The 19724-nt window shown below is 49.5% G+C and overlaps 1 protein-coding gene across 3 annotated transcripts in view; it reads left to right on the top strand.

Moving 5' to 3' along the window:
* Window positions 1-412: 412 nt before the first annotated feature.
* kmt2a (lysine (K)-specific methyltransferase 2A) overlaps window positions 413-19724 on the top strand; it is a 50785-nt gene continuing 31473 nt past the window's right edge. For all 3 annotated transcript variants that reach the window (XM_085796540.1, XM_085796538.1, XM_085796537.1), the window contains exons 1-5: window positions 413-738; window positions 13222-13294; window positions 13405-16718; window positions 17558-17735; window positions 19234-19462. In XM_085796540.1, coding sequence (XP_085652666.1) covers window positions 493-738; window positions 13222-13294; window positions 13405-16718; window positions 17558-17735; window positions 19234-19462 — 4040 coding nt within the window. In that variant the 5' untranslated portion in view covers window positions 413-492. The remainder of the gene's footprint in view (window positions 739-13221; window positions 13295-13404; window positions 16719-17557; window positions 17736-19233; window positions 19463-19724) is intronic.

Genomic DNA, 19724 nt, shown 5'->3' with positions numbered 1-19724 from the left:
GTAAAAGTAGTTGTGACAGGTGGTGTTTGCCAAGAGTAGAGCAATAGAGCAATGTCTCCCACAGGGCACACAATTCTTTGCTGCGCCTCTGAATACATAAAGTTAACTTACTATTACAATAAAACGGCATTGCTTTTTCAGCCCATTTCAATCCTGTGTCACCTTATAAAAAGCGTCCCACTTCCCTTGTTGCAGAAATCTCACTGTCTGCGAGCTAACGGTCTGTGGTCTTTTCTTGTGTGATTCAAGTGCGGAGCTCATTTCCCGGGCAAAGCCCCTGAACCTGATTTAGATTCAGCCATGAAGAGCCTGAATAGGGCCGCTGAGAAAATGCATTGTCGGGGTTTCTTTAGTTCCGCCCCGCAACCTGCATAACGACGTGTCGGCCAGTGAGCGCAGCGCTGTTTAGAGGTTGTTTATGTGGAGTGCTGGGTTAGGGTTCCGCCCACCGAGGTATCTCTGATCGCAGGGCAGACAGGCAGAGAGTGTAAAATGGCGCACAGCTGTCGGTGGCGGTTCCCCGCTCGGCCCGGAGGGAGCAGCAACTCCGGTACCGGGAGGAGAGCGGGCCGGATCAGGGTTACCGCCTCTCTGCGGAGCGTCCCGGGAGCCCAGCCCAACGCGGCGGGGCTCGGACCCGGGTTCGATGCTGCACTACAGGTCTCTTCGGTTATCGGGAGCAACCTGCAGAAATTTCGGGATGTTTTGGGGGAATCGAGCGACTCGAGCAGCGGGGAGGTAAGCCACAGCACAGCACAGGACGGGACGAGACCGGGGCAGAGTGCCGGTGGCCCCGGGAGCCTCTTCCCGTGGAGCCGGTGCGGGGCTCGGTTCTCCCGCAGCCGTTGGTTAACGTTACTCACTCACTCACGCGCCGGATGAGAAGAAGCTAACGGTTACTACTGTGCCACAACCGTTGACCGTCTTCTCCTCCTCAGCGGGGCTGTGTGTGTGTGTGTGTGTGTGTGTGTGTGTGAGGGGAAGGGAGAAAACTTGTCATTGCCAGGATGCTCAGTTAACTTTGAGTTGGTGGTGTGGCCTTAATAAAGCCCGCAGGAACAACGTTACAACCGCTAACTTTTAAGTTGGAAACAAAACACATAACGTTACCCCCAGAGACGGTTACCAGATCTCCTCGGTTGTTCTGGACAGAAAGTTTCCTCCTCGGCGGAGTGAGGGGACTAGACGGGGCTACATCCACATCCACACACACAGTCTGGATGGACTGGTGCTAACGTCAGTGAGCTGAGCTAGCCCGACCAAAACACTGTGGAGAGAGACCCTGGTGTTGTCTCAGTGGTCGCAACTACACAGACAGTGTAACTTAAACTACACACAGCTCCTACTGTGGCATATTTAGCAACTTGCCGTACGCTGTGTAACTGAGCCGCTACAACTGGTTTACTAGTTAGCCACTTGACATTAGCTTGATGTGTGTGAAGCCTTCAAATTCACGTTACAGCACAGCAAGCAACGCACAGCAAAAGTTATCGTCCCGTATTTGGCGTTAACGTGGTTCAAATAGAGTAAAAAAAACAGTTATTAACCCTCTGTGTGTGTGGCATAACTGCGGGTCCTCGCAGTGTAGTAGCCTGGGACACTCGGGGTAGCGTGTAATGTGTTTGAAAACAAGACATGTCAACTTGAAGGAGCCAGAGTACACAGTTGTGGTGTGTGTAACTAGCTAACGTGAACTTAGCGTCCGTCTGCTCCGTCTCTCTGGGTGAACTGGCTGCTCATTATCCGCTCCACCTGCCACCTCCACAGCTCTATTAGATGATCTTTGCGAGCTATATAACTCAGTATCTCCAGGAGCACCAGGAGCTTCGGGGCAGGCTGGCGTGCAGCGAGGTGTCAGCCCTCATGAGCCAGGCTCGGCTAACGTAGCTGATTGGTTAGCTCGCAGGCTAGCTGTCTACACCTCACAGCTACAACTACACCATTATCTCTGCCGTCGTAAGCCGTGTTAAAGTTGCAGGTTTGCTCCGGGGGCGGCTGTGTTTACCTCCGGCCAGCATGCTGCCACGCAGCGGGGTTACAGCACTGTGGTTAAAGTTGGCGGAGCTCACACACAACAGGAAAATAATTTCATTTGCTGTTTTACTGTTAAGCTAGGGCAGCTACCATGCTACGCACTACGCCACGCTAGCCACTGGGGCTATTGCTGATGCATAGGAAAATGGGAGGTGGACATGTTTTCCCCTTCTCTACACAGCCACTACGTAGCTCGTACCAAAATAATATCGGCTTTATAATGCTTGGAGGTGACGTCTGAGGCACGGCTACACGTTGAAAACGACTCCCCGCAGTGTTTTAAGTCGCAGTGAGAGTATATCGACAGGGTACGGTGTGTAGTGACAGTGCGCATGCAGGGCTGGCTACAATAACAACGAGCCCCTTCTTGACGGACCGTGTGATGTGGGGGTGTGTTCGCCTTAGCGAACTACCATCTTCCTTCTTCATGATGAGCAGCATGCGTTCATTGCAGTGGGAGTACACTGTGTGGGGATGTTTACCACCAGCTCCCGGTGCTTCTGGTCTTATTTGGTTGAAGCACAGCGGTATTTGCATACATATTATTTAGGCTTTAGGCTATATTTTACACGAATTTAAGAGATGATTGGATTTTTACACACAGTATCAGCGATGTTTGGGAGATAGTGGAAACTACTGTTATCATTCAGCAGACGGGTTTTCTAGAAGTCTGGATACATATTTACTGATGTTATATCACAGAGGGGTGTGAGTTATGTTTGAAAACACATCTTTGCAAGCAAATGCTTCTGAGGGAAGTTGCAGTCCCCCTGAGCCTTTACTACTAAAGTCTAACAATACATTACAGTTACAACAACATTGTAACAGTGTTTTGGATAGGGACAGACTGAACCATGAAATACCTGTGAGACTTGATGAGGATATGTGCATGTGTGGAGGCAGACTGAACCATAAAATCTGAGTGCATGTTGAATTGTATAAAAACTGCAGACGTAGCATAGTAATTGTGACTTTAGTGCATTACACAATAGCTGCATGATATCATGTAGAAACATTTATTTTATGTACTGTGCAGTCCTTTTAAGTCAGTGATGTTCAAAATAACAAGGAGTCCTCTCTTCCTTTACTCCAATGAATGAGACCACAGCATCATTTGGGATGTGTGGAGACAGGCTGAACCATTAAAGGGATACATCACCCAAAATCCATAATTCACCAATTTTCTCACCGCTATGCCAACGAAGGGTTCGGAGAACTTTCAGAGTTATCAAAACGCTTTTGGAGTTCCAGGGGGGGTCCGGCTGGCAGCGGATTTTCATATGATGGCGGTGGATAACACACACTATGAAACATCCAAATACCTTTTAGCCTTGTTGTAGCAGTAGCTCCCAGTGGCTCTGTTTATGTTTGTGCGCATGTGCGAGATTTGCCGCGACATGTTTGTTTGTCGTTGCAAGCCATTGGATATATGATGGAAACACGGAAGAACATCTCACAGCAAATCTACAAGCAGTATGGAGGTATTTGGATGTTTCATAGTGTGTGTTTTGGACAATTCAAAAGTGAACTCTATCCACCGCCATTATATGAAAATCCATTGCCAGCCGGACCCCCCTGGAACTCCTAAAGTGTTTTGATAACTCTGAAAGTTCTCCAAACCCTTCCTTGGCATGACGGTGAGTAGAAAATTGGTGATATTGATTTTATCCCTTTAAATCCCCATGGAACCATGAAACCTATGGAAGATGCAGACACACACAACAGCATGGGGATTTCAATGAGAATGAGTATCGTGTCTGTCTGGCCAGGACCTGGGCAGGATTGTTCAGGCTCAGTGCAGCCTGCTGCGCTCACGGGGCGACCCTGAACAGAATGCCAGCCGGACACTTGGCCCACCCCTCCTCCTTCCTCCATCCAGGCAGAAAAAAAACACCCCAAATCCACTTCAGACGCTACACAACCCCGTCTGAGAGGCAGAGCAACTTTTTCTTCTGACAGCTGCCACTTTGGAATGGATTATGAAGCCTATTGGGGCTGCTCAAAAGGGGTGCTTGTCGGCTGGCGCTGTCCAAAACGAAGGCATTTGTTAGCTTTATGTGTCTAAAGAATTAATTTTCTTGATCCAGCCAAATTTTTTTGCCGTTTGCTTGTTTTGGAGCTTAGCGCAGCCCATGTTGACTTATTTGTAAAGGTGTGACCTTATCACCCCCCAGACTCCCAAGCTCACCCTAAGTGTCCACCTAAGCATGTATCTTTTTTTTTTTTTTTTGCTTTTGTCCTTGGGTCCATTATATCTTGCCTTCTGTCACATTTATTCCACTCACATGTTATTACCAATGTTTAATCATTCATACAAAAGTGCAGCTGAATAGATGTATCAACCCAAATGTCTCCTTGCCTCAGTGGTTTGAGAGAAATGGTGTGTTTGAGCGGAAGGGGTTGCAGTCCAGCAGGTGTTTGGCCTATTTAAATGGAAGATAACCACCCCCCTACCCAGCTCCCCCACCCGCTTACCCATCCCCGAGACAGCGTGTGGATTGGAGCAGGAAGCTTTGTGTCTGCTTTTATTCTAGCTCTCACAAAGTGCGGGCGGCTGAAAGAGCACAGGCAGGGATATCAAAGGGTGCAGGGCGACCCCCCTCCTCCCAACGGGACAACGCTGGGAGGAGAATTAGTCACAGACCCTCCCATCCACGGCTTTATTCTGCTACAGCAGGCGGGCAAGGAGCTTTCACCTCCGCTTTAGGAGTTGCCCGACTGGGAGAAAGGCGGCAATTGTGTCGTCTTTCTTACTCTTTGTGTGTGCGACGGTAAGGGGTAAGGGGTGTCCCTCAGACTTTATGTCCCTATATTGCACCCAGGAGTAGGCGTGTCTTCTTTGTCTTTATTTTGATTAGAACTTCAATTCACGCTGCCTGGTTGGTGTGGGTAGGAGGAGGCGGGGTGTGTGTGTGTGTGTGTGTCTCCCCGCCAGCCTGTTTGAGTGTTAAATGTGTGTGTGTGTTGGAGCAAAAAGAGACACCATGCACACGTGCCAATCAGTCAGTTTTATCTTTGTCCTCTGGCTGTCCCCGTCTCCTTACGTGCGAGGCGTAGGAAGAAGGAGGCACCTTGCCCCTGGAAAGTGTTTTGTTTTGATCTGAGTTTGCTGTCGAGCAAATGTGAAACAGTTGCGCTCGGTGTTTGGACACTTGGAAAAAACAAATGTCCACCTTTTGCTCGGGGGGCTGACAGGGGGGTCACAAAGCAGCAGCAGCAGCAGCACCACCACTACAGGGTAATTCACACCGGTGGAGGAAACAGGGGCTTGTGGGAAGTGACTAAGACTACAACTTAAATTCCGTTCATTTTACTCATACTTGTCCCTTTTATATAAGAAGTGGCGCGTACATACGTTGGCACCATTCTTGGAATTCCTCTCTGTGGCCGTTTTGTAGAGATGTGTCATCAGGGGGGCATACAGCAGCATGAGCTCATCACCAGTTTACATTCCAGGAAGGGATGAGGCATCGTGTCTGTACAGTAAACCCTACAGATTCCTGGTATACATGTCAAATGAATGTTTTCCTCTCAGAATAGTAGGGAGGGATGACTCCTTAAGAGCTTCCAAGTGACTGAGAGTGTTAACCTGTCAACTCATAAACATCTCCTTGACAACCATCCCCTCTGCCTCAGCCATGTTCTTATACTCCTCGTGTGTTTTCCTTCTGGCTTTGACGTGGATAACTTCTGACGCTCGCCGGAAGTCGCCTACTATAGCGCTAATACTTCATTAAAGGGACAACGAGGAGTTTTGGGAAAGCGAAGCGTTTTCACACTACATTTATGACCTTCGGCGGAAGACAGACTCATGTTTTCATTCATCAATAATTAAAGTCAGAGGTTCACATTCCGTCGTAGTTCCGACCATAAACGGCGATTCAGCTGCGTTATTCTCATGACTCGCCACGAAAGAAACGCTGGTCGGCTCGCCCAGCATTTCCGCCACCACTAATAATAACAAAATAACGATAGAGACAAAGCGATATATTTATCGAAAATGGGCCCATTTACAAGTGTGGGTAGCGGAGATTCATCCACATTAACGTGAGACTTTTTTATAACCGAATAGAAACTCCTCGTTGTCCCTTTAAACAGGGGTGCTTGTGATGTTGAGGATTTATTACCAGCTGTCACAGTGTGTGTGAGACTGTGTCATCATAGCTCAATGCGGTCCTGGAGACACCTAATGTACAGGGAGTTACCACATAGGCGGCTTTGAGTACTTCTGCAGGTGTTTAACGACTGGACAGATTTTTGTCAATGAGATAGATGTGGTGCAACCCATGGGCAGCTTTTGGAATTGACCCACTCCAGGACCCGTTCCCCCCCCCAAAAAAAAACATTGTACGGCTCCTAAAACGCGGTTTCCATGTGGACAAAACAATATAAAACTTTTGTGTGAACACCTTAACCCGTATCCGTGTGGACGGGCTCTAAGCCACCAAAGTAACGGCTACTGTTTGGTAGCTGACATGATGCTGTTTCCACATACCGACAGTCAGTACATTTACATGACTCTTGAGCAAACCAAATTATCGCCTTAATCCGACTATAACTGGACAACTGAAGTGCATGTAAACGCGTTAGTCCGACTAATATCGGAGTTCTCCAAAGACACCCAGATAATGCAATTGGAATATGACTTTCTCCGGCATGTATACACCTTAATCAGAGTTTAACTGGACAACGCATATGCGCATGCATACAACTATCCATTTTGCTGTTGTTTGAAAATGCCGGTCTGCCGCCTGACTCCAGTTGTTAATTATGTGACGTAATAGGTCAACTGGAAAGAGGGTCGTATTTACCCGCTGAAACCACGCATATCGCCACCTAGTGTTGAGGAGGAGGACACGTTCCCGTCAGTTATTCGATTTTCTCAGTTGCATCTTAACTGGGACAAGGACAGAAGTCCGATTAGATGACAAAAATTTTGAACATAGCTCGATTAAGCTGTGCATGTAAACGTACTGAGGCTCTGGGTTATCAATGGAGCTTGTCACTTAACACGTTTGTGGTGATATCTTATTTTAGAAAGTGATAACCTCAGGCAGTGTTTGGTTATCTACTTTCTTCCCAAGTTAACTGCAAAACCAAACACCATTTCTTCCCAGCTGGAGCATCTACCTGAGTAGTGTGGATGTTTGTTGTAACAGTGAATCATGCAAATCAACACAAACATATGAAGTCATGGGTCAAAGGGGTCTACTGTAATCTATTACCATTAGCAGAAGCATGCATTTGGTTATGTTTACAACTGCAGGTTATATGGAGAGTGAAAAGTAGTGCCAAGTGTATCCTTGACAACACTGTCAAACTGTTAAAGGGCTGTTTCCTGTTTTAAAGTGAGGTAACCTGGCTTGTCGTGAAGCTCATTAGAAACATTGTTGTCTTGACAGTAGGGGTGGGCGATGAGACGATATTAGATCGTGAAGGATTAGAACGTGTTGACGAGATCGCAGTACCAATGTCATCTATAGAGCACGTCCTGTCCATTGCTGTTCTATGCTCTTGCACGGATGCATACGTTTTTTTTTTTCCTTATTAGCCATATCATACTATTTGCTGGTTGGCTTCATGCCCACCCTAGACACATGGCGATCAACCAATCAGAGCAAACTTTCACCTTTTTGATTCAGTTCCTTTGAGTGCAGCGCAATGATTTCTCATGAATGAACTGGTAGTATTAAAAAAAAATCCCACTCATGTCCTTGAAGCAGCAGCTATATTTCTTGATGCTGTGACTTGTCCAATCAGACTGCAGTATGGAGTTGTTTAGAGTTTATGTGAGTAAGGAGTGACCCAGGCTGAGGTGACATCAGCTGTTGCAGCCTGTGTCCGAGGAGCCAGAGGAGCTGTTTATTAACTCGGTTAGATCTTTATTGTCTGTACAACTTCATCATCGACTTCTACAAACATGTCAGTTCATTCACAAAAGAGTAAAGACTCACCTGTGCAGCTGGTCTCTCAATGAACTGGTCTGAATGGCTGATGTTGGCTTTATTATTTTGTATTAGATGATTTATTGCAGATGCATTTTTATTTCATTTGCTGGTATATTGTAGTTCATTTTCATTATTATCATATATTATTAAATCCATTGATAATTTTTGAGTTGAGTAAAACAGTCAGAGTAAGTCCTAACTCAAAAAAGAATACGTATACAACAAAATTTGAGAGGTCAATGTTTTTTTTTCTTGCCGATGTTATACACATTGCAGCTCCACATCCATAGTACTCTGGCTCAGCTGTCGGTGCTCAGGTGGCGTTAGATCTTCACATTTTGAACTCTTTATACAAAGTGCAGCCAGACAGCAGGCTGAAGAGAGAGGAGCAGCAGAGCTCCTCTGAGCTGCAGGTGAGCTGGCTGGAGAGCTCAGCGGTGGCAGCGTCCTCACAGGTGATAGACGCGCAGATGTCCGTGTTAGTTTGTCATCTGACCTTCTATCACAGGGACTGCGCTGCATAACTGGCACATACTGTCAGTCCTCCTGTGTAACTTTTATGGCTGAATGAAGGCACGAGTGGAAGTCTGCATGTGTTGACACGCCCCCATGAGTTGATTGACATTAGTAGCTAGCTAATTGGATAAAAAAAAAACTGATAGTATTAATCAGTCAAAGTTCTGGTTATCGGTTAAACATGTGCATCCCTAGGTTGCACTGTTGAGCAACTTGCAAAATAGTCCAAGGCTATGCTATGTCTACATGGAAACGATCTGAACAGAAAACGCAAAAGTGGCGTTGTGTTCTCACTTTTTATTCCGTGTTTTTTGGGGGAAATCTGCGTGCATACGGTGACCCAAAAGTTTGTGGAATCTGTGATGTTAAAGCAGAAGTAAGTGATCCCGTCGTTTTGGCTAACTTCGATGGAGTGAGCAGCCCCCGCCCTCGTCCCTACGTCACCACATTCACGCGCATCCCTTGGCTGCACACACAGAGAGGACCGCCCCTTTATGCCGTTCTCTCTCCTCATTGGATAAAGGTTGTAGGATACAAGAAAAGTTTTCTCCTCGGCTTACAGCAGAGCAGAGTAACTGACAGACCCGTGTTTCAGACCAAACACTCTATGTAAGTGATTGCTGTCGGAAGATACAACTATTTAAGACTTATATTAACACAAACATTCTGCTTACTTCTGCTTTAACGCTGAACAGACTTTTGCGTTTTTACCCTTTAGCCGGGAACGCAACGGTGGAGCGTTTTTAAGATCTCCATTCTGGAAGGTGGTTTCACTTTTTTGTGTTTTTAAGACAGTTTATATTTGTTTCTAACCAGTTTAGGAACCAGTGCTGGTTTGAGTGTTGGTGTTGTGACTTGTGACCATAGACTGTAAAAAGAATGGACGTAGCACCCGTGACGTCACCCATTGGTTTGGGGGAGTCTGTTTTGTGCCGCTACTACGGGGGTTTGAACCGCGCCATGTTGGATTCTACTTGCCATATTTGGAGCGGTGCGGCCGTTAGCCGGCCGAGAGCCCGCCCACTGGCCTCGTAGCTGCGGTCTCTGGACCTGTCACTCAACGTTTCCGCGCCCTAATTGGCCAGAACTTTAAACCTAATAATAGTAAAACAGTAGAGTTTTAAAAAAATTCACCCCCCTCAGAGTGTGTGCGGGGGTAGAAACTATCGGTTGAGACAAAAAAAAAAAAAATGTACCAGGCTGTAAATATGTTTTTTTAAGCTGTAAAATCGGCTATTTTAACATGGGGCTCAATTGGAGTTGCTCCCTTCTGGAGCCAGCCCCCAGCGACAGCCGAGGGGATTGCAGCTTTTTGAACGCGGAAGTGAGCTTCACTTCTCAGACCGACAACTGCCCCCTTGCTTGTGACTGAGCTTCTACTTTGAGCCTATGTACACTCCTCCCAACATACACGCCCTCACTTCTTTGCAGTGTTACATAACGCGAATATAAAAGCTGTCTAAAAGCACATATCAATTCATGGGAATTTTTAGGGCAACAGAGCAATAAGTTGTTGTTTTTTTTGTTTGTGAACTTGTTTTTTGTCATTTTGTTGTTTGACTCCTCCAGTTTCACCAAGTCACGGCCTTTAGTAGTGATGCATCACAGCCTTTATGAGTGATCTGAGGTAGTCTTCGCCCGGGAAACTGGTCCCTGATCTGCAGCCCGTCGTCTGGAATCAGTGTGATTTCTCCTAAACGCTAACTAACTTGAAAGATGGTAAAAGTCCCGTTCACTTTCTCAGTCTGAGAATCACAAGTCAAACCGAATTAACATCCGTCTCATAACTGTCAGGGGCTGTCCCCTGCCCCTCCTGAACAAAAAAAAGTGAGGTTGCTTTCTGCAATGATTCAGATCGGTTTCCTGTTCTCTATCCAGTGAATTTACATCAAGCCATTTGTGTATTGATCATTGAAATGAGACGTGACAGTCAGACCCGCTGGAAGTCAAACTTGCTCGGGGTTTCACGGTGAGAGCGACAGGCAGAAGATGAGACAACTGTTCAGAAGCAAGCAGCTCTCGTGCAGCCGTTCAGCTGTGGAGATGTGATGGAAAAGAGAGTTAAGGAAGCTCAGGTGTCTTCAGCAAAAACCTTTTCATCCCCTCGCATGTCGAGAGGCGAGCCTCACCTCACCTCCCCTCGCTCCTCTACTACAGTGTTTGTTTACGTCTGGAAGTTACCTCCCTGCGCCTGCCTGCCTGCCTGCCTGCCCTACTACCCAGCTCACGGCGAGCCTTGTGTTTTCACACGCTGCTGCTGCTGCTGCTGCTGCTGCTGCTGCTGCTGCTCGGCGCTCGGCAGCCGGTGGGCGGGAAGCGAGTGCGCGAGCGGCGAGTGAGTGACTGAGTATGTGTTTGGGAGCATGGCAGAGAGCAGGGATAAAAGGGGGAGGAAAAGGGGAGGGGAGGGGAGGAGGGGAGGAGGTGGGGGTGCCTTGTTGTGTGTGGGAGGCCTGTTCAGATTGGGTTTTGGCAAGCTTCTGCACGAGCATGTTGAACCCCCCCCCCCCCCCCACCACCACCAAACCTCTTTCATCCCCCTTGCTCCCAGGAGACGTCTGCGCTCCCTCTGTTGTTGATGCTGCATGTGGTCAAGATGCTGCTTCCTTGTCTCTCTCTCTTTTTTTTCTCTCTCTCCTCCCACAGCCCTCCTCCTTTCTTCACCCTGGTGGTGTGTGCTTTCTTGCCTTGCCTTGCCTGTGCTCCCCTCCCCCGCAACCTCACTTCTGTGTTCTGCTTGTTTACATCTCGCAGTGCAGTTCACGCGCAGGGGGTGTGTGCTCTCTCTCTCTCTATGAACACGTCCATGTGTGATGTGTTTGCGCGGCTTTACAGAATCAGGAGCTACATACACACGCACATGAAAGAACAAGTGTGCGTGTGAGTCCTCCCCCCACCCCACCCACCCCACCCCCCCACAGAAGCGTGTAGTGATGTCATTGACTGCCGCTCGCACTATCACAGCGAGTCAGAGCCGCCCGTTGGTACCCCGCCCCCCTCAGCTCTGCAACAACACCAACCTAGAGCAGCAGCCTGCTCAGAGAGGAGAGGAGAGGAGAGGAGAGGATGCTGCTATCACTGAGAGGAGACAGGCTGATAGATGGAGAGAAGCGCACGAGGAAAAAGAGGCTGAGAAGTAGAGGATGCTCAGATAAAGATAAACAGCAGCACTGACTGTCTGTTACTGTTGTTTGTTTATATTGAACAGACGAAAGACAGTTTTCTAGAGTACATCCCTGTTTCTTTTTTAATCAGACTCCACGATGTGTGTGTTGCAGGTGCATCATTGTATGTCATCATGTGTAACTCTCAGTTTGCATGTAGTCGTGCGTGCACACACTTGGACTTACACTTGGATAGCAGCTGCTCCACAAACTGGGCCAACAAGACCTCAACCGCATCCCTGCACGCTGCTATAAATAAACATGATGAAATGACACACTCACCTCCACTCTTAACCACACACACTGATTGCAAGAAGTAGTGGCACACTCAGGATCCTGGAGATGTTAATCATCCTCTGATGATTTTCTTTGCCCGTCGCACATCCCAAGGCTCTATTGAGCCATGAGAGAGGAGATTAATGTCTGTTCTTCTTACACTGGGTTACATTGGCTTTTTTCTGAAACGTCAGCCACCGAAATTAAGTCACAGAGGAGGTTAAAACACATTTAAGTAGTGCAGAAAGTGAAATATTGAATCAATTTCCAATATTTGCTTGCTGTTATTCTTTGAATATGGCGGGCCTATGTTTTGTCGACAAAGAACACAGCGCTCTTTCATCCTATAACGGATGAAGTGTTGGCTGTCGATCTGCCAGATCAAAAAGCCTTTCAGTACACCTTTTAGAAGCATTATCTGGCAAATTGGTGAGGAGTCTTTGTTCAGATCCCTTCAATGTTTGTTCTCACACTTGTTCCAAGGTAACAACACCTACCGTAAGTGCCCATTTACATAGAGAGACAGGCTCAGGAGTTAAATCGGCCCTTGTGTTTTACTGTTTTCAATGGAAGAATGAGGTGGAGGTGCAGGGTTAGACGTGAAACAAAGTTAAAAATAGTTCAGCGTCTTGAGAATTAGGGGTCAGGCTGTCGATTCAATACTTTAATTCAGGAGAAAAGGTGTTTATTAAACACCATGGCAACCGTTTGATGAATGAATGGGATGAGATGTTCTGAAGTGGTCGCTGTGCCCGCTTATTTGCATTTAGGTAACAACATGGCTTCTCTTCCGTTGTACCCATCAAGCCACACAATATTTTTCTGCTTCTCATGTGTAAATGTGTTTCTTTTTGGTTCGAGCATCTTTGTGTGTATGATCAACCACCTAAGAGTTTTACAGTTGCTTCAGGGAGCAGGAACGTAGCATGATGTGTCAGTCGCCCTGTAGGGTTTTTGGATGTTTGCGATTCAAACCGTCCGTTGTGGTTTGAGCCCCTCTCCTCCAACTGCGGGCATGTCACCGCAAAACTCAAGAGAAACACCAGAGCAATAGAGTATGAGCCACAGCAGGTGGACAGTGAGATTGAGCATTTCATTATAGCCCTGAAGGCTGTGATCCTCATCTGAGTCAAACATCAACACTGACTCACGTGTCGCGCCATCTAGGCCAAGTGTCAATTATGTGGCATGATGGATGCTGTAAATCTGACCTGTTAACCAACCCTGGCTTCTTTGCTGTTTTATAGCATTAAATCACAATTTGTTGTTCTTTTTTTTTGCAGGAAGAAGCATTTGGAGGATTTGGAACAGTTGTTGAACAGAAAAGAGTACAGAGCCCTTCAGCAACCTCTTCAGGTAAAGTCTCTCTCTCTACTCACCTGGCAGGGACCTTATAGTGTCTCGATACACCTGTACGCAGTTTGTCCATGGCTGACTGAATGTCCTCTGTCTCTGTTTTTCTTCAGTTGGCCCACTCATACAGGAGAAGAAGCCCAGAGGCCGACCCCCGCGGGCCCTCACTGCCCAGAAAGCTGCTGCAAGTCTATCGTCCCCCTCCGCCATCCCCTCCCCAACACAGTCGAAACCTGAGGGCCAGGAAAGGCCGGCGGAGAAGGTGAAAAGGCTTCCCGGGAGGCCGCCTGGCACCGGGGAAAAGAGAAGAGGTCGACCCCCGTCTTCGAGCAGCAAGAAAGCTTGGAGCGCAGGCAGCCATGCGGCGGGCGAGGACAGCAGGCAGGTCGGCTCCGAGCTGGGCATGGACACGGAGGAGGACAAGGACAGAAAGGGCGCCAAGAGGACGCCGCTGGGCACCGCTCAGCCGCACGACGGCGAGGCCAAGCTTCCAAAAGGCGGGCGGGGCGAATCCAAAGTTGCCAACCTGAAGAGGCTGAGAGAGACCAAACTGGCCCCTCTCAAGTCCCGGCTCAAGACTTTGCCCGGCGTGCCCCGACGCAGGCGCGGGCGGCCGCCCTCGGCCGAGCGGCTCAAAGCCGAGGCGGCGGCGGCGGCTGCTGCTGCTGCTGCCGCTGCCGCACAGCTGTCTACCTCCGTCGAATGCGGGGAGGGGAAACACAAGGCCTTCAGGAGCAGAGGGGGGGACATTCCCCAGCCGTCCATGCTGAGGAACGCGGACGGAGCCGAGGACCAGGACTCTTCCGACCCGCCGGCCTCCCCGTCTCCCTCCAAACCGGGCAGGACGGTGGGCCTCAGGAAAAGCCCCCGCCACAGGAAGCCCGTCAGGATCGTCCCCCCGTCGAAACGCACCGACGCGACCATCGCCAAGCAGCTGCTGCAGCGCGCGAAGAAAGGAGCGCAGAAGAGAATGGAGAAAGAAGCCGTAGCCATCGGGAGCAGCGGGACGGGGAACATGGAGGCCGGCATCAGGAAGACGCAGCTGAAGAACATCCGGCAGTTCATCATGCCGGTGGTCAGCACCGTGTCCCTCCGCATCATCAAGACCCCCAAGCGCTTCATCGAAGACGAGGGAAGCTTCGGGACCCCGACCCCCCACATGAAGGTGCCGCGGTTGGAAACGGCGCCCTCGTCCGTCTCCACGTCTGCCCAGCTCGCCGCCGCCACCTCCTCCCCCTCCCCCGCGCTGGTCTCCTCCTCCTCCTCCTCCTCCGCCGCCGCCGTGACCACCGCCGCTCCGGTCGAGTCCCTCCCCCCGCCCCCTCCTGCCCCCGCCACCATCCCGACCGTTCCGTCGCCGGCCGTCGGCCTGCTCAACAGCAACGCCAGCAACGCCACCAACGGGCGGTTCAGCAGCAGCGCGGCCTCGTGCGGCTCCAGCGCCGTGTCGCAGCATTCCTCCTCCGCCGAGTCGTCGCGGTCCAGCAGCCCGAGCCTGGACGACTCCTCCTGCGACTCCCAGGCCTCCGAGGCCACGCAGGCCCTGTCGGAGCCGGAGGACCGCTCTCCGTCCTCGCAGGGGGAGCGGGAGGGCAACCTGCTGCTGCACGGCTCGCGGCCCCCCTCCCCTCCCTCGGAGCCGGAGCCGGAGCACATCCTGGCGGAGCGGAGCCGCCGCGGCCGGAGGGGGCCGGGGGTCGGCCGGGGGAGCCAGAACCAGAGGGCGAGGGAGGCTCTGGCCGCCGGGCCCAAGAAGCCCATCATCAGCCCGCCGACGGGGGTGCTGATGTCGTCCTCTACGCTCGTTAACTCCCAGCAAGCTTCATCCACGGCTTCCTCCTCCTCCTCGCCTCCCCCTCCCCCTCTCCTCACCCCGCCGCAGCCTCCCCAGTCGGCCAACGCCAACACGGCCGCCATCAGCGAGCACCACGGGCAGTCGCCCTGGATGACCCACAACATCCCCCAGTTCCTGTCGGGGTCGTCGGCGCTGTCCGGCCTGACCGACAAACGCAGCCGCTCCATCCTGAGGGAGCCCACCTTCCGCTGGACGTCCCTGTCGCACCCCGAGCACCAGTACTTCTCCTCCGCCAAATACGCCAAGGAGGGCCTCATCCGCAAGCCCATATTCGACAACTTTCGCCCTCCCCCTCTCACGGCCCAAGACGTGGGACTGTTGCCCCAAAGCGTCGGCGGTGGCGGAGCGGGCGGGGCGGCCCCCGCGGCGTTCCCCGCGCCGGGCGGCGGCGGCGGCGGCGGAGGAAGCGGGACGGGATCGGGAACCCGTCTGTTCTCCCCCCACCACCCCCACGCCCACCACCAGCATCCCTCGTCGTCCCGCTTCGACGCGCCGCTCCAGAAGCGAAGCCCGTTGCTCCGCGCGCCGCGCTTCACGCCCAGCGAGGCCCACTCCCGGATATTCGAGTCGGTCACCCTGCAGTCTTCTCCCGGCGGCGCCCCCGGCTCTCTCTCCCCGCACCAGACGTCCTCCGGCTCCAGCCGACCGTCGCGGCGCAGGAAGCGGCTGATCCCGGCAACGCTGCGCGGCCATCCGCGTTCTCCTTCCCACTCGATGACCAGACGCAGCAGCCAAATCGGAGGCCAGATATCCGTCGGGAAAGGCTCCTCCGACATGTCTGCGCTGACGGGCTCCGTCTCCAGTAGTAACCCAAGCTCTTTGCCGGGGGTCTCTGCAAGCCCACTCGCCACTAGTGCCTTAACTCCTCCTTCTTTCAGCACCTTCTCCACTCCATCCATCGGCCTGGCCTCACAGGGGACCCCCGAGAGCAGGAGAGGGGCTGCAGGAAACCCGCCTCCTATATCAACCACGTCATCCGCTTCCTTCCCTCACTTCCCTTCCGGCGCCCAGGACACAGGCCGAGGAGCTGGGAAAGGGGGTAAGGAGAAAAGCTCCTCGGCCCCCCAGGAACCCGCCGCAAAGGAAAAAGAAAGAGAATCCGAGAAAACCCGCGAGAAGGAGAAGGAGAACAAGAAGGAAGCGAGGAAGGATGTGAGGGACTCAGAAGATGCTCTTTCTCTTGCTCCAAAAAAGGCTCCAGGGAGAAAAAAGTCAAACTCCGTGGAGGTGGTCTCTGACACCGCCGCCTCAGAGGCGCGTGGGCTCCACTCCACCGTTCCCACGCCCGTCGCCGCAGGACGATTGCCTAAGAAAGGCAGACCCTCCGAGAAAGGAGCGGAGACGGAGGATGTGGAAAAGGAGAAGGAGAAACAAAGCGCTCCGGGCCAGCAGACAGCAAGCCTTCAAGGACAGCCCAGCAGACAGCAGCTCCCCGTCTCTTCTATTTTGGCGCAGGCAGAGAAACAGCCTGTAACCGACAAGCGGGTGGTGGGACTACTGAAAAAGGCCAAAGCGCAGCTCTTCGAGATAGGGAAGAGTAAGCTGAAGCCCGCGGACCAGACCAAGGTTCAGGTCAGTAGTGGTACTGTACTGTATCTGTGTAGTTGTGTCTCCCCAACAGAAAGCGCCTCTGTTTTTCTCATTCTCATTATAAAGCCACAAGCTAGCGGGTTTGACACGATGCATTGAATATTTGCTATAAATAGAAATCTGTGTTTGTACTCAAACTGAAACTTGATAATAGGAAAGTCCCACAGAGGATGTTACTTAAAGGGGAATTCTGCACGCTTCATACATTATGCAGAACGCTGCACCGGCTTTGGTTTTGAAAGTATTATCCTTTGAACAGAATACACTCATCTGTTCTTCCGCTCTTAATTGAAAGATTAAGTGGTTTTAGGCAGTCATAGCACATTTTCACCTCAAACACAAATGTCCTTTACATACTCATCATCAGTACTGCATATTGTTAAAAGATGAAGAGCTTTTTTTGTAGGGGTGGGTGAAAAAATGTATTCACATAAATACCGCAATATCTTTTTTGACGATTTTTAAATCGATTAGGCCTACTTTTTTTCAAAAATCGATTTTTTTTTTGGACATTTTTTTTAAATATTGTGCAATGTGCATTTGTTAGCCTTTTTTTTTTACATACAGAGAGTACAGGTTTTGAAAAGGGTTTAAGTTCACTTTATAATGGAGTATGTTAATTTATAGGCTCCTACAGTATTTGTGTGCAGATAAATGTTAAAAATGCAGACTCAGTGAAACATTTTTAACAAATTATATGTAACTTCCCAAGGTCAAATGTAGCTAACACTTTATAATAGCAGTATCAGTTTTTTTTTTTTTTTTAATATATATACTGTATGTATATGTTTCAACCTGTGTATTGTGCTTGTGTGTGCCAGGGTCAAGAGAGTGACTCATCAGAGGCCTCAGTCCGGGGTCCTCGCATCAAACATGTGTGTCGTCGTGCAGCTGTGGCTCTTGGCCGTAACCGGGCGGTGTTCCCTGACGATATGCCCACACTTAGTGCCTTGCCCTGGGAGGAGAGAGAGAAGATCCTATCTTCCATGGGGAATGACGGTGAGGCGCCCTGGCTTAACTGTTGTTTGACCCACCTGTGGATTGCCTCCTTTTAACATTACAGCTGTTTATTATCTATTTACTTCATTAAGTCATTCATTCTGAGGTGGAGCCTAGTTCGTACCGCTGCTCAACACAGATATCGTGGTAGTGATGAAAACTCACCGACTGACTTTTTTCACAACAGTCCAGAGTTTGTTATTTATAACACGACATCTGTGTGAGCCCTGGAAAAACTCTGCTGCGTCCTGAGTGTGGTGGTGACAGATGAACCACGAGCAAAGACAAATGCAGAGTCAAGTGGTGATGGAGCCTGAGGAGTTCCTGTTATTTTGCAGAGCGTTACCCCAGATAGTCGATTCAGAGATCCGCCAATCTGGTCCTTGAATTGTTATGAACTGTTTGGACTACATGGGGGCGCTCACTGCTGCAGGACATCTGATTTTACATAGAAGTTCTTTGTTTTCTAATAATTCATGATATTTAGCCTATTGGGTCAGAGGGAGAGAGAAGGTCCTGGGTCGGGAAGGAGACACCTCTCCTCCTCCTCTCTCTCTCTCACACAAAAAACAGCGCTGTCCATGGTGCTGTGACACTCGACCCCTGAAGCACAGATGCAGCGATGAGACTTACAAGTTTTCATTGGCCATACACACTCCCATACACATTCCCGGATCAAACTCATATACTCATCGCTACACCGTCCCCAAAAGGAGAGAGTGATGTCGTGCACATGAGCCTAATGAGTGAGATCAGGAAAAAGTTGGATGGAGAATGTCCTGTTGTTGTTGTCTTATGCCAAATGATAAATTAAGTTTGTTTACTTGGGTTTAGCTTTTTTTTCCAGAGCGGAAAAAAACACAAATGAGATTATGAATCAGTGAAGGAAAAAAACAACACGATTAAATGATTAGTCGACTAAAGGACCAATCAGATTCGACTATGTAAATACTTGCTTCGCTTGGTTTTGCGTCATGTTCCAGAGGACCTGATGTCAGTGACATGTCAAGAGTTAGCAGCATCATCTTGTTTACATGTTTGCCCGGTCATTTAATCTGTGTACTTGTGTTTACGCCAAGCGACTGGACATCTGGCATTTTTTGTGTGATATTGGCAATTAATTCATATCTATTAGTCACGGATGTGTTTCTGTATATTGAAATTCTCCCTGTGGACTCTAGATCACACTGCTTACAGAAACTATACACAACCTCGTTTAACTTGTTCACAGTACTTTTGTAGCCAATGGAAGGAGTGCATCTTTAAAGCACTTGTTCAATAATACAGTGTATAGACACTAACTACTTATTCATTACTTAATTACTGGCTGAATTAGCTTAGTTACTTTTTGGTGCTTAGCAACAGCCTTTATTTTATACCTTTTGCTGTGTTTTTTCTGACCTAGGGTCATGAGATTTGTCTTAACCCTTTGAGCTAAACCAGTGCTGTTGTGCAGTGTGCCAGAATTCATGATCTAAGATGTTGTCTCCTCTTACAGACAAGTCATCTGTAGCAGGCTCTGAGGAGGCAGAGCCTCAATCCCCCCCCATAAAGCCACGGGAGACTCGGCAGAAGGCCGTTCAAGAGGCTCCTCCCAAGAAGGGGCGTCGGTCGCGGCGCTGTGGCCAATGCTCAGGCTGCCAGGTTCCCGAAGACTGCGGTGTCTGCACCAACTGTCTGGACAAGCCCAAGTTTGGAGGCCGAAACATTAAAAAGCAATGCTGCAAGTAAGTTGTCGCTGATGAGCTTTTTGTTTTGACAGATTGTTATAGATCTCTAAAGTCTTGAAAAACATGTTATTGCAAAGTGATTTAAAGGTCCAGTGTGTAAAATGAGGGAGAAACAGTGACATCATTCTGATTCTATTATTTATCTATTAAAGCAGAAGTAAGCAATATTTTTGTGTTAATATAAGTCTTAAATAGTTATATCTTCCGACAGCAATCACTTACATAGAGTGTTTGGACCGAAACACGGGTCTGTCAGTCC

This window comes from Trachurus japonicus, chromosome 13 (genome assembly GCF_045865225.1).
Source record: "Trachurus japonicus isolate A0001 chromosome 13, Traja_1.0".
Taxonomy (NCBI): domain Eukaryota; kingdom Metazoa; phylum Chordata; class Actinopteri; order Carangiformes; family Carangidae; genus Trachurus; species Trachurus japonicus.
Note: the sequence above shows the minus strand (reverse complement) of the source record. Positions and strands in the feature narration are given on the sequence as shown.